Here is a 15,357-nt window from a genome sequence, read left to right as displayed (position 1 = left end):
AAAAAATTAAATAGTAAAATTAAAATTTTAAAATTATATTATGAATAATGATCTATAATTTAGATAAATTTTATATTTTTAATAATTTTATATATATTAGATTTATTCCCACAAAAATTTATAGGAGTACATAGAATTAACGGCTCTATTTCCGATTAGAATCTGGTTTAGGGTTTAAGTTAAAAGATTCGCGTATCTACACGGGCCGAGATTCGAAGCATCGCGAGCCACGCCGAAGCAGAGATGCAAATAGATCTGGGTTGGTGGAGTTTTTACTCCAAATCGTTCCGAATGGGATGGTGGTAAGTGATAATAAAAAATATAAAAATATATAATTTGTTCCTAATCCGCTCCGATCCGCTAAGCAATAGAATGGAAGGCGGAAGATCCTTTTACTCCTTCAATCCTCCGTTAAAAATTCGCTTCCGTCCTGATCCGCTCCGAATGGGACGATAAGTAAAAGCTAAAACTAAAATGAAAAATAATTTGTCCCGAATTCATCCGGCTTCGATAAGAAGTGGAGTGGGAGGTCAAGAAAACCCTCCCTCCCCCTGATCCGCCCAATTTGTATCCCTATGCCAAAGCCCCTCGACACGACTATGCGAGATTATCGGACCGTTGGATTCTTCCGCACCGGATCGGGTGGTCGTGATGAAAGAAAAAAGGAGCATGCTCGATTAATAAAAAGAAGGAAAAACTTTAAATACCACCCTAATAGTTTCGCACTTTTTTTTTTATTTTAGTACCGGTTTAAAGTGTGTCAATTTAGCACCCGTAGTTTCATTTTTTTTATTATCTTCTTTATTAATTTTTTTCGTTAAATCAGTAACAAAGTTAAAACTAAAAAATACTAAAGTGAATATTCGATAAACCTAAGTGGAGATATCTGAAGTTTTTTATATATAATTTAACGAAATGTTAAAATAAGAGCCGATAAAAAAAAAAAAAAAATCAAAAGATACTAAATTATACATTTTAAATCATAAAATATTAACGTGAGAAAATGCGAAGTAACAGGAGTAATATTTAAAGTTTACCTAAAAAAATTATAAATAAATAAATAAGAAGGAGAGGGTGGGGCCATTGAATGCGATTCGACGTTTGGCCACCAAACCTCCGTCCATCGCCCATAAAGAAACGTTGTTACGACGGACATCGTACGGACGCGAGATTGCGACGCATACGCACACCTCTTCCATAATGTTTTTCTTTAGGGCGTGCTTGGATCCCTCCTTAAATTGCTCTGAAAAATATTTTTTTGTTGAAAAATTATATTTTATTATTTGATTATCTGTAAAAAATTTTTATAATTTTTTTTTTTTTTTTACAAATTCTCAGAAAACAAAGTGTTTTTATTTTTCGCTCGAACTGAGCGGACTTCGAGCTGAAAACGAAAATCTCGTGCCGAAAAATTGCGGAACAAGGACTGTATTAACACGTGGTACACCAGGTGAACTTTTTTTTTGGATCACATTAGGGAGAGTCCACGAGGGATCAGGACTCGTGGACTCTCTCTCCCTCATTCATTATGTGTGTATATATATACATATATATAAATATTTTAGTTTTATATAAATATATATTTCTATATAATATTATATTTTAAATATTATTTATAAATATATAGTGATTTATTTTATAGTACTAAATATAATCTACTATTATGTATTATATTATATACTTATTGTATAATATATTTTAAATATATTTTATTTACAAATATAAATTATAATATTAATATATGTAATATGATAATTATTATATATTAATAATATATATAATATATATAATAATAAAAAAATATATAATAGTTTTCGATTTAATTTTTTTTTCTTTCAACCAAACAACCATAAATATGTAACATATTTATTAATATCTTTTAAATATATAACTCTTATATATTATGTAATATGTTTATTATAATTTTAAATATATTTAATCTATAAATAGAATTATAGTAATAATATATGCAGTATAATAATATTATATGTTAATAATATATATAATAAAAAATATATTAAATAATTTTTCATCTATTTTTTCCCTTTTAGCTAAATAATTGTCATGAAAAACTATTTTCTTTTTCTACAAACCAAATACTAAACGACGTAAAACTTTTTTTCCCCCAAAAATTTTTTCACCAAAATTTTTTTTTCCATAATTTTATATGGAACCAAATACATCCTTAGGGTTAATATTATTATTATGAAATTTGCTTCTTATACACTCCAAAAACGAATGTAAAAGACAGGTATCGACCAAATTTTGCCCTTTGGAATGAAAAATTATATGATTTACATTATTTTTAGAGTGAACAAATAGCATTGTTTATATATTATTTTGGCCAAATTGCATGTTCGGTCCTCAAACATTAATACACGTGATATTTTAGAATCCAAACTTTAATTTATTATAATTTTCGCTAGAACTTTTAAATTATTTCCGTCCAGCCTAACAACTCACTTTTAAATAGCAATGTTTATTATAATTTTGTAGTTATTTAAGAAAATCATAAATTTCAATTTGTCGATCTCAGCACATTTTTACTTAGTCATTCTGCAATTTAAAATATTATGCTATAATATAATTTTGTTGTTAATCTATTGTCAGAATTTATTGTTTAAAAAAAATAGTAAAGTGGTGCATTTTGTTAAAGACGGGACGGCACGCTATAGTATTTTATTACTAGGCCTACACTTCGCTATGTTGTGGCTCGTAAAAGATGCCGATTTACTACCTCGTTTAACAATAAATACTTAAGACAAATAAAATTAAAATTATAAAATAGTTAAATATAAAATTTTAAGTCAATGATGATAGAATAAAAATATGATAAATCTATAAAAAAAAAAAAAGCAAATTAAAGTTTAATTACTTTCTAGAAAATCAATCTCATATACACAAAGAGACTTTCTATTTGCGTGGATCTCCAAAAAAAAACTCGTCACTCTTGAAGAGTCGAAATTTTTTGCCCACAATTGTACGAAGATGACAAAACTGCGCGAATTCCCTGCTCTCGAATCGACTTCTCCGTTTCCATATATACAGTCCCAAATCTTATTTTGCAAGTTTAGAGTTTTTTTTTCGATAATTGCCTATATATCCCTCGTATGTTTGAAAATATTCGATTTATTTTTATTTTTTTCTTTCTAAAATATTTCTTATATGTTCCACCGTTTTTACAAAATACCCCCGCAGTTATCTCCTGTTAAGTTAACTTGGGTTAAACGTGAGTTAAATATCTACCACAGTTCAAAAAAAATTAAAATGCCAATTTTGCCCTTAACTTAAGGATAAATAAGAAATGTTGGTAACTGAATAGACTGCCGGGGATGTCTGCGCCGACCGCGCGACTCGCCCCGGCCTGCCGGCGCGGTGCCATGGCGTGCCCCGGGCAGCCCGCCGGCCGGGCTCCCGCGGTCCGCGCCGCGCGGGCTGCGCAGGAGGCCGCGCGCGCGAGGCGCGGAGGACGCAGAGCGACACCAAGAGGAAAACTCACGAGAGGCCGCCCCGCGACTAGGGTTGGTGGGAGCCGCGCGGGCTGATTAGGCCAGAGCTTGAGAGGGCACAAGTCAAGAAAACGGTCACGGGCTGACTGGGCAAGAGAGCGAGAGAGCACTATATTATAGACAAGCACTCACAAATACGGTCAACTCCTACCCAGCGAGATACCCCACAGACAGAGGTCAGATGTAACTACAAGAGTTTAACTCACAGGCCCAGATATATTGAAATAGCTTGGCAAAACGGTAAAAAAACTATTTTCAATATTCCAATCTTACTAAAGAAGGATACACATCAAGAAAAGTGACAAGCCCCCAACTTTCAACACAATAATCATACCAGCAAATTGGCGCCCTTTTTTTTTATTTTTTTTTGCCCTTTAATTTTGCTTTCAAATAGTGGATGACAATGCCTAGCATTGATTGTTTATGTGCAGGACGGTCAATGTATATGAACTTACTTTCCCCAAATATAGATGAGAAAGATGTCATAATAAGATCAACTTTTACAGAGTGTTGTTGAACTAATGCTCCTAATTACATATATATGCATGATTTAAAAAGATTTGATTGATTTAATTTGTCTGTTAATAATTCTCTCCGCATAATAGTCAATAATAAACGCTGATTTTTTTATTTTTTAAAAGAAAAAAATATAATTGAAAAGCAAATTATTTTTACTAAAATTATAACTGATCACCTATAAATTTGTCGACACACCAACAGTGCAGAGAACATGCATTGCGACAAGTCAAAGCGTTTCCCAATCAAAGTATACAACATTTATAAGAAGTTCCAGGACAATTTAGAAAATTCTTAGAGGGGAAAAGGATGGGTTAGAATAGGGTACAAGGACTTAATAACTGTAAGTGGAAACAAGGTTGACTATTTTGCATCTCACCACCAATTCCTGTGGTCCCATTGTACACTCGTGTTGTGGTATTTAGTTTCTGGTCCCAAAATACTCACTTGGGTTGTTATCTACTTACCTGTAGCTATTAGCCTATGTGGAAACACCAAATCCAATACCATAAAGTTTACACATCCTGTATGTTTGGCTTAACATAGCATCCATCAAAATTAATGGATAATTATGAATTTAGAAGCACAAGAACAGTTATGCTCGTAATAACACAGTAGCATTGCTCGATATATATATACATATATATATATAGAGTAGGCCTTTTGTACTCATAAGTTATTTTCGATGATGGAGCTTCTGAATTGATGAACAACTCTATTAAATATGATATAAAGTATTTAAAACTTTTAAAAAATAATTTTTGCAATTTTTTAAAATTGTAATAAAGTCCATCAAGCGGACATAAAATGAACGGTCAAAATCAAACAACGTCCTAAAAACGATGATCAGATCCTTCAATTTAAGATCAGAGTTATTGATTTTTATCTAGATAGAGAATAGAATTTTTTATCAAAAATTCAACCGTTTTCGATTTTTTTACACCGTTAAACTAGCAAGAATTCCATATCAACCGTTAAAAATTGTCAATTTTAAGATCTTTGGTTCATAAGGTAAATGATTTCAAAAAATTATAAAATTTGATTTCTACAAATTTTAAATGCTCTATATAATGTTTAACACTATAGATCGCCAATTCGGAAGCTCTATTATTGAAAACGACTTATGATAAGAAAGCGATCGTACTCATAAAAGTATAGTAGCCGGACTATATATATATATATATATATATATATATATAGAGAGAGAGAGAGAGAGAGAGAGAGAGAGAATTAGGTTGAGATACTATTAATAGTATTTGGGCCTTTTTCCTATCAAGTTTTTAATTCTTGGATGAAAAATTGTAGGATTAAGATAATAGTGATCCCTTAGGGTTGAGTGGTTGGTTGGTTTAATAGTATGATTTAAAGAGTAAAATTGATTAAAGTGTATATCTAATGATTAAAAAATTCATAAAAAAAGAGCCCAAATATTATTAATAATATTTGAGCCCAATTATTTATATATATATATATGAGTTCGGCTACTATACTTTTATAAGTATTGGCTCCCTTATACTCATAAGTTTTCGGCCCTTAGATTTATTCCATGATCATTTTCACCTGTTAGATCATACTATTCAACCAACTACCCACTCAACCCTAGGGGACAACTATCATTCTAAGTGAGGACCGCCATCATCCTAACCACACATCCCATCAATCAACGGTTAAAAATTTATGAGTACAAGAGGTTCTATACTCATAAGAGTATAGTAGCCCCAGCCTATATATATATATATATATATGTATGATACTATCGATAGCACTGAAGGTTTGGTGCTATCGAGTTTTCCACTGTTAGATTTAACCCATTGATTATTTTTACCCGTTAGCTTATACTATTCAACCAACCACCCACTCAACCCTAGGGGGTCCACATCATCCTAAGCGCACATTTCTCAATCCAAGGGCTAACAAGCTAATAGCACCAATAGCTCGGTGCTATTGATAGTATTCCAGCCTAGTTCTATATATATATATATATATATATATATAGAGAGAGAGAGAGAGAGAGAGAGAGAGAGAGAGAGAGAGAGAGAGAGTTGAGCTAGAATACTATTGGTAGAAAAAAGGTTTCGTTGCCACCAATTTATTTATTTTCGATGATGGATCTCCAAATCGTCGATTGGCATCATTGAACATGATCTATACCACTTGAAGCATATAGAAACCAAATTTCATACTTTTTCAATATTGTTCTCTTGTCCATCATGTGGACATAAAAATGAACGATTAAAAATGAATATCCTCTAAAAAGTGATGATAGGAATATTGTAACAAAGATCGAGAGTATAGATCTTGTTCTAAATAATTTAAAGAATTTTCTAACCAAAATTCAATTGATTTGGATATATTTACACCGTTAAACGAGAAAATGTCTCATATTAATCATTAACATATCAAATTTTGAAACCCATTTATCATTTGGTCAATGATGTCGAAAAGATTTGAAATTTGATTTATAAATACTTCAAGTGGTGTAGATCATGTTCAACAGTGCCGATCGTTGATTTGGAGGCTCCATTATCGAAAATAAATGGGTGGCAACGGAACCCATTTGCTACTAATAGCATTCCTGCTCATCTCTCTCTCTCTCTCTCTCTCTCTCTCTCTCTCTCTCTCTCTCTCTATATATATATATATATATATATATATATATATATAGATATATGTATGTGTGTATGGATGTTTGTATGGAGTCCGGCTACTATACTATCAATAGTATCGAGCGTTTAGTGCTATCGAGTTTTTTTATAGTTAAATCTATCTATTTGACCAATTTCTCCCGTTAGATCATACTATTCAACTAACCACCCGCTCAACCCTAAGGGACCACTTTCATTCTAGTCGGAAACCACTATTATCCTAACTGCACGTATTTTCATCCAAGCGTCGAAAACCTAATAGTGCTAAGCTCTTGGTGCTATATCGACAGTATAATAGCTAGCTTAATTATATATATATATATATATATATATAGAGAGAGAGAGAGAGAGAGAGAGAGAGAGAGAGAGAGAGAGAGAGTAGGGCTACTATACTATTAGAAGCACAACAGCTTTTATGCTCTTAACTTCATAATCATTCATTAATTTTGATGGATAGTTAGGATAAGAGAGAGAAGAGAAATTGAAGAGAAATTCAAAAAGAAGAGAAATTAAGCCATCCAAATTTTTTTCTCTCTCTCTTATCTTAACCACTTATCAAAATTGATGAATGGTTAGAAAATTAGGAGGACAAAGACTGTTGTATTTTTAATAGCACAGTAGCTCTATGCTATTCACTTTGTGATCATTGGATACTTAAGATTTAGTGGGCGATTGGTATAATAGTAATAAGAACTAGACTGGAATACTATCAATAGCACTAAGCTATTGGTGCTATTAGTTTTTTAGCCCTTGGATTAAGAAATATACGGTTAGGATGATATGGGCCCCATAGGGTTTAGTGGGTAGGTGGTTGAATAGTATAATCTAATGGGTAAAAATAATTAAGGGTGTATATCCAACGGCAGAAAACTTGATAGCACCAAGTGTTTGGTGCTATTGATAGCATAGCAGCCGCACTTTAGTAATAATCCAAAAATAAAAAAGTGAATAATATATACTATTAATAATATTCATGTCGAAAACTCTCTCCCTCTCTATATTTTTATATATACAAAAAAAAAAGTTAATCTAAAATGTTCACTTGGGTAATATGGTAAATTGTAGTCGGGATGAAGTGACCACATGGTTCGTGGTACTTTTCTATGCAACACAAATTAATTCATGCACCCACAACACTACGCAGACCTACATAAATTTATCTATCCTTTAAAACCCATAACAACCATTTATACTACATAATTTATACAATCACCAAGGATCAAGAACATTAGCCTTAAAATTGTTTAATTGTGACATCAAAACCACCAATCATTTTCCATATATAATTTAGCCAATGTGATGGTACGGTCAATATAATTACATGTTCGAAATTGATGCCCCAAATCACCTGCATATAGATAATTAATTTGATGACTTTATTAATATGTCATCTTATTTTAGCCACACAATACTTTATTAGTAGTGCCCGAGAGGTTGCATCAGTGAGATCTAGGACTCAACGATCTTAATTATTTTAATTGACATGACACCACGTGTGATCAAGTACATCGGAATCAAACTACATAAGCATTTGACTCGATAAAAATAAGGAGATTTGCCTCCTAAGTATGAAACACACGAGGGCCTGGTGTTGGGCTCGAGTCTAGTCCGATCTGAACTGGCTTTGATCTCAGCTTAGATTTGATCATGTACAGATCTTCAAGCTATGTTAGGTCAAAACCCTAACTCGATTTTCGAAGGAAATTGTGTTTTATTGGAGTTAAGTTAGAAATGCATGGGATTATGTGAATAATATCCCATCTTGCCAACTTGTTTTACATTCAAGTTTTTCGCAATGTCCTTTCGATTCTTTGTGATTAAAATTTACAATTACATCAATCAATTTTCACCCCCCATTTTATTTCTATCTAAAAAAAAAAAATTTGAAGATAACTACTGAATTTGGCTGTAAATTTTTATAGAAATACGTTCCCTTATGGTATTAGTTAACTTATTTAAATACTTAATTAAATTTATCTTTGTTAACTCATGGAGTAAAGTTTGACAACTAATTTGATAATTGTTTTAAATTTTTAGATCAATTTAATATCGTGATAATGTGTAAGATGAAAAGTAATAAATTTTAATACATAAAGATAATTGAGATACTGGCTAAAGTGTACGTTGGGGATGGATTTTTGTGAATTTAGGTTTTTTTTTTTTTTTTTTGGGCGCAAGATTCATGCCTTAATCCTCAATTGCAATTTTATGATACTCAGCTACGCAATTCCTTAATTATCCAAAGAATCTAAGATTAAAATTTAAGCTCTTCTCATGTTTAATATCCAATTACTCCCGTAACAAAGACAAAGATTTTATTGATTGACAATAAAAATTCGAAAATCAACCTTGTTTAGTACTTTCACTATTTGAAAAGCAGCAGATAAAGTCTCATTATTACCTTCACTTCTCTGCCGGGTTTGTTTTTGCAACATAGATCCGAATCCGACCCGTTGGTCATTTTGCAGTGTGTATTCTAGAAATTATTGCCTGGACTTGGTCCATAAGAAAAAAAGTGTTTAAATTAAAAATGTAGGAGACTACTCCTTTGTGTACCCAAAAATGACCGTAAATTTTAGGTCAGGGTTAATTTCATCTCAATAGTATTGTCCTAATTTTATTTTTTTTAATACTAAAATTTCAGCAAGATTATTTTAATCCTTGATGAACAAAGTGGGGCATACAGATTCCAAAATCTAAATTAAAGACTACTCCTATAAAAACAGTAAATACGGGTAAAAAAGATTACAAATAGACTACTCCTAAAAAAACGATAAATACAGAAAAATAAATATATTGAAAATGCGGTGTTGAAAATGCGGTGGTCTCTTGTTCAGGAGAGAGAAAGACCTATATTACAGGTTTCGAAGTTACTATTTATAGTAGTATCTTTTCAGCCCACATTATTGGTGGATTTTTAGTAGTGGAGAAGTGCTGTAATTATGATCGTAAAAGTTACACTCCACCTCTTAACCTTTTTTAACATCAACATATATATATATATATATATATATATAACTAGGCTACAATGCTTCTAATAGTACCAAGTCATTGGTGTTACCAAGTTTTTGGTCATTGGATTAAGAGATGTGCGGTTAGGAAGATGTGGGCTCCCTAGGGTTGAGTGGGTGGTTGGTTGAATAGTATGATTTAACGGATGAAAATGATGAAAAGGATAGATCTAACGACGGAAAACTTGGTAGCACCAAATGCTTCGTGCTATTAATACCTAAGTAGCCAGATATATATATATATATATATATATATATATATATATATATATATATATATATATATATATATATTAATGCGATATAACATGCATTATAGTATATGACGGTAAATATCTCGGCACGACTCCATGCTACGAGCCTACGACGCTTACCTCCTTTGTTGAAAGACAATTTCATCAGGTCCAGGGAACGGTATCTCCGCATCACCGCGTACTGTGTGCTAACGTAGCGTGTACGGAAAAGAGAACAAGATCCGAACCCGACCCGTTCTATTCGTGTCCCGCCTTAATTGCTCCAGCTGTGCCAACCCAACCCGTCAACAGGAGAAAGAAAGAAAGAAAGAAAGACGAGACGAGTGAGGCGAAGAGAGAGAGAGTGAGAGAGAGAGAGAGACCCTCGAAACGAGCGTAAATATTTAGAAACCCCGTCTCTTAATTCGCATCCGTTACTCATCACTCCCTCTCTCTCTCTCTCTCTCTTTCTCTCTCTGTTTACAAATCACAGGTTCTCACTCTATTCTGAGAGAGAGAGAGAGAGAGAGGTTGAGAGAGGGAGAGAGCTATTAATTGTGTGTGTAGAGATACCCACTAATATTTTTGCCTTAATTGTAGTAGTGGCGGGGGGTGTGTGTCTCCGCCGCGGATTGTGTGCTCCTCTCCCCTGCTTCAATCCCAGCTCTCTCTCTCTCTCTCTCTTTCTCTCTCTCTCTCTCTCTTTTCCTCTTTTCTCTTTTTTGAGTTTGAATCCGAAAAAGAAAACCCAATAAAGGAGCGGTTTCTACACCGTTAAGAGGTGTAAAAACATGATCTTGAGAAGAACCAAGCATACCCATTTGTTGGTTTTTAGTATAGCGAGAGAGAAAGCCTAGCTTTTAGTCCTAAAAGCCAAAAAAAAAAAGTCTTAAAAAATGGATTTTGGAGAGGAGCCAGAGGGCTCGGATGGGCAGCGGAAGAAGAAGCGCTACCACCGCCACACTCCGCGGCAAATACAACAGCTTGAAGCGTAAGCCACCGCAGTTTTTATGACATATTTCTGTGGCTTTTTCTTTTTTCTTCTTCTTTTTTTTTTTGTTATTGTTCTTTGGCTAATTTTGGTTGTGTGTGTGTGTGTGTGTGTGTATTTTAGCATGTTTAAGGAATGCCCCCACCCAGATGAGAAGCAGAGGATGCATCTGAGCCGAGAATTGGGTCTTGAGCCTCGGCAGATAAAATTCTGGTTCCAGAACCGAAGAACCCAAATGAAGGTATCCCCATCAAAGTAATAAAACGTTGTTTCCTTTTATTGCTTTTCGTTTTTTCCTATATTCGTTCTCCAGAGCATGAGAGTGTTGTGAATTTGGTTTGTTCTCCTGCTGCTGCTGCTGCTGCTGCTGCTGCTGCTGCACCGCAGGCGCAGCACGAGCGCGCCGACAACTGCGCGCTGCGGGCCGAGAACGACAAGATCCGGTGCGAGAACATCGCCATCCGGGAGGCGCTCCGCAACGTCGTCTGCCCCACGTGTGGCGGCCCGCCCGTCGCCGACGACGCCTACTTCGACGAGCAGAAGCTCCGCATGGAGAATGCCCGATTGAAAGAAGAGGTGCACTCCACTTCCTTCTTCTTATATGCCTCTCTCTATAATTGTTTTATTTCTACTACACAGTTGTTAAACTCGTTGTTAAAGTAGTCCTCCTCATTCATTAGTTCCAAGTGATACAATGTTAGGGGACAATCATTTTCCGAAGACAAAATAAAAGGACCAAAAACGAAAATAACACTATCAAAAAGCGCATATTCTTTGTTCTTTCCTCCTCCTCTTGGATTTGTCATCATGTACATCCAAACTAGGAGTAAGAGCGACATTTTCTCCTCTCAGGTGGAGTATATTCAACGAGATAGCTACGTTTGTTGATTTTAAAGCAAGGAAAAACAGATGAAGAAGCGTGTTTTGTGTTCTCTAACAATGTGATTGAAGCACTTTCATTTTGATTCTTATCGGTGGTGCAGCTCGATCGGGTTTCGAGCTTAACATCGAAATACTTAGGAAGGCCCATCACGCAACTTCCCCCGGTTCAGCCGGTGCCGATTTCTTCGCTGGACTTGTCGGTCGGGGGATTCGCGGCTCCGTCGCTCGGCCCTTCGCTCGACCTCGATCTCCTTACCGGGGCTTCTGCGTCCATGTCGCTTCCTTTCCCAACCGCGGTCTCCGAAATGGAGAAGCCCTTGATGGCCGAGATGGCCGCGGGCGCTATGGAGGAGCTGATCAGACTAGTTCAGACCGACGAACCTCTATGGATCAAGCACGGGAGCGACGGAAGGGAGGTTCTCGGTATCGAAACCTACGACCGGATCTTCCCAAAGCCCGGCAACCAATTCAGAGGTCCCGACATTCGCGTCGAAGCCTCAAGGGATTCCGGGCTCGTGTTCATGAATTCGGTGGCGTTGGTCGATATGTTTATGGACTCGGTGAGCTCTATTTCTCGCGGCTCTTTAACTTGGTTTCGTCGCGCTTTCGATTCTAAGTGAAATGTGCTCACTGTTCTTCGTTCCAGAGCAAGTGGTTCGAGTTTTTCCCGACTATCATTTCCAAGACGAGGACCGTCGAAGTCCTAGCGACGGGAATGGCGGGACGGAGCGGATCCTTGCTTTTGGTATCATTCCGAACTCGTCATTTCGCTTTCTCATTTCGTGTTGCATGCAATTTGATGTTATAGTTTTTGGCTTGAATGAAACTCCAGATGTACGAAGAGCTGCATGTGCTCTCGCCGGTCGTCCCAACGCGCGAGTTCTGCTTCCTGCGTTACTGTCAGCAAATTGAGCAGGGCTTGTGGGCTATCGCCGACGTTTCGGTCGACTTGTCCAGAGAAAGCAATCAGTTCAATGCTCCTTCTCGTTCGCGGCGGCTCCCATCCGGTTGCTTGATCCAAGAAATGCCAAATGGTTATTCCAAGGTAATTATTCGCGCTAGCTATTCTCCATTTTCCTTCGATTCGTGTACTGATCGGCATGTAAGCGAAAAATTCTCAACCCAGGTTACTTGGATCGAGCACATGGAGATCGAAGAGAAGGCCCCGATCCACCTCCTCTTCAGAGATCTCGTCGGCAGCGGGGCGGCTTTCGGAGCTCACCGATGGCTCACCACTCTACAACGGACTTGCGAGAGGTTTGCGTGTTTAATGGCCGCCGGCGCATCTCCTAGGGATATCGGAGGAGGTGATTTCGCGACTAATTTTTCGCGTCTAGCTGTTCGAAAGCCAGAGAACTCCTATTTACTGTGAATTCGCGCGCAATTTCTTTTTTAGTTATTCCGTCGCCGGAAGGGAAAAGAAGCATGATGAAGCTTTCGCAGAGAATGGTGAACAACTTCTGCGCGAGTCTGAGCGCGTCTCACATGCACCGATGGACGACGCTGTCGGGTCTGAACGACGTGGGCGTTCGAGTCACGGTCCACAGGAGCTCGGATCCGGGCCAGCCCAACGGCGTTGTTCTCAGCGCGGCGACCTCGCTGTGGTTGCCCGTTTCGTGCGAGCGGGTCTTCAGCTTTTTCAGAGACGAGACGATGAGAACGCAGGTCCCTCTTATTCGGCATGATTCGATCTGTTGTTCCGTAGTAGTTCGCACTCTTTAGCATCTCTTGTTACTCTAACTCGGTGTTTACTGCATTCAGTGGGACGTTCTATCGAGCGGCAATTCGGTGCAAGAAGTCGCGCGAATCACCAGCGGTTCGCATCCGGGGAACTGCATCTCTCTCCTGCGCGTTCGTATTTTAAATTTTCATGTTCAATTCGAGACCATCTTTTTTTTTTTATTTTATTTTAAGTTTTATAGTGTTCTTATGGTGTGAATATAAACTGCAGGGACTAAACTCGAGCCAGAATAGCATGCTGATACTCCAGGAGAGCTGCACGGACGCGTCGGGGTCGCTGGTGATCTACGCGCCGATCGACATCCCGGCGGTCAACGTGGTGATGAGCGGGGAGGATCCGTCGAACGTGGCGCTGCTGCCGTCGGGGTTCACAATCCTGCCCGACGGGCGGCCCGGCGGGGGCGGCGGCGCCTCGACGAGCTCGAACCCGATGGGCGCGTCCCTCGGGTCGCTGATCACGGTCGCGTTCCAGATACTCGTCAGCAGCCTGCCGTCCTCGAAGCTCAACGTCGAGTCGGTGGCCACCGTCAACAACCTCATCAGCACGACAGTGCAGCAGATAAAAGCCGCGCTGAATTGCCCCAACGGGTGAAAAACCGCGCTGCGCGGCCCGGCCGCCGCCGGACGGACGAAAGACTGAGGGCTCTTCTCTAGTGTTTTTTCTTTATTTTTTTCTTTTTTACTTGCAGCTGCGGGAAAAAGCAGCATGGGGCTGTGATGAGGAAAAGTGCTTTTGATTGTGGCATTGAAGAGGGGGGGTGGTTTAATTGGGTTTGCTTTGGGGTTGGTTGGGAACATCAATGCACACATTGAAGGGCCGGAACTGGAGCTAGCTTTGGTCTTAAACCTGCTTCTACTGATGCTGCTGCTTCTGCTGCTTCTGCTGCTTCTGCCGCGCCGGGGCTCAGCTCATAACAACTTCATTTTTGTCCATTTTATTTGATTATTATTATTATTATTTTTTGTTAACAGGAGTGAATTAAGTTACATTTTATTACTCTTAGAAAGCCTTGGAAGGGAGGAGTCAAGAACGCACCATACTTGTCCCCTTTTTTTCTTTTTTTTTTTTTAATTTTGTTTTGTTTTGTTTCTCTCTCTTTTCTCTTTCTCTCTCCATGAGGATGTATGTATGGTTCGGGTATTGACTTCTATCAATTTAACACTTTTTATGAGCATTCGTTGAAAGATTGATTGGCTTCTATGGAAGTTGAATCTACATGTTTTGTTTTGTTTATCTATTTATCTCTTTATTTTGGCCCCTCTTTTGCTGTGTTGATTAATGGAGTTTTGAATATGGTAGGTAAAAAATATAGAGCAATATTATTGGTACGTCACAAAGTGTGTTGTACATTTTATACCCATTTTATTCAAGGTTCATTAATTTCAGCATGGAGGTGTAAGATTTATACTCCCTGTGGGGTGTATAAGAAAAATTTTTTTAAAAAAAAATGTATAGGTGATTCTGAAATAGCCACTTCGATTATTTTTCATTCGGTCGGTACTCTCCCAACCTCTAAAAATTTTCATTTAAATTTTTACACATAAAAAATTTACCAATTTTATTTAGTTTTTAACCGTTAATTAATTTAGTCTTATACATAAAAATTAATTGAAAGATCTTAATTTTGGTGAAAAATTAAAAGTTGAGAAGGTTTCAAAACAAAAGAAAGATTTAGGGGCAATTTGAGAATTGGCTTTAGCTAAGGGGGGCCTCTATCTATTTTAAACAATGTGGTATAAAGAGCACATGAGTTGCTAGTGATGTTGTGCATGGGATGTAAATTGATGTTACAGGGGCCTGCAATAATAAGGTGGTCCTTCCTAAACATT

The 15,357-nt window shown here is 37.0% G+C and overlaps 1 protein-coding gene across 1 annotated transcript; it reads left to right on the top strand.

The window, feature by feature from the left end:
- Positions 10,287-14,739, top strand: LOC109724932 (homeobox-leucine zipper protein ROC8). Its single transcript, XM_020253926.1, has 10 exons — positions 10,287-10,905; positions 11,029-11,146; positions 11,293-11,481; positions 11,889-12,347; positions 12,434-12,532; positions 12,620-12,832; positions 12,914-13,094; positions 13,184-13,452; positions 13,549-13,638; positions 13,739-14,739. The coding sequence occupies exons 1-10, from the start codon at positions 10,811-10,813 to the stop codon at positions 14,117-14,119; spliced, it is 2,094 nt and encodes a 697-aa protein (XP_020109515.1). The 5' UTR covers positions 10,287-10,810; the 3' UTR covers positions 14,120-14,739.

Source organism: Ananas comosus, linkage group 2 (genome assembly GCF_001540865.1).
Source record: "Ananas comosus cultivar F153 linkage group 2, ASM154086v1, whole genome shotgun sequence".
Lineage (NCBI taxonomy): Eukaryota > Viridiplantae > Streptophyta > Magnoliopsida > Poales > Bromeliaceae > Ananas > Ananas comosus.
Note: the sequence above shows the minus strand (reverse complement) of the source record. Positions and strands in the feature narration are given on the sequence as shown.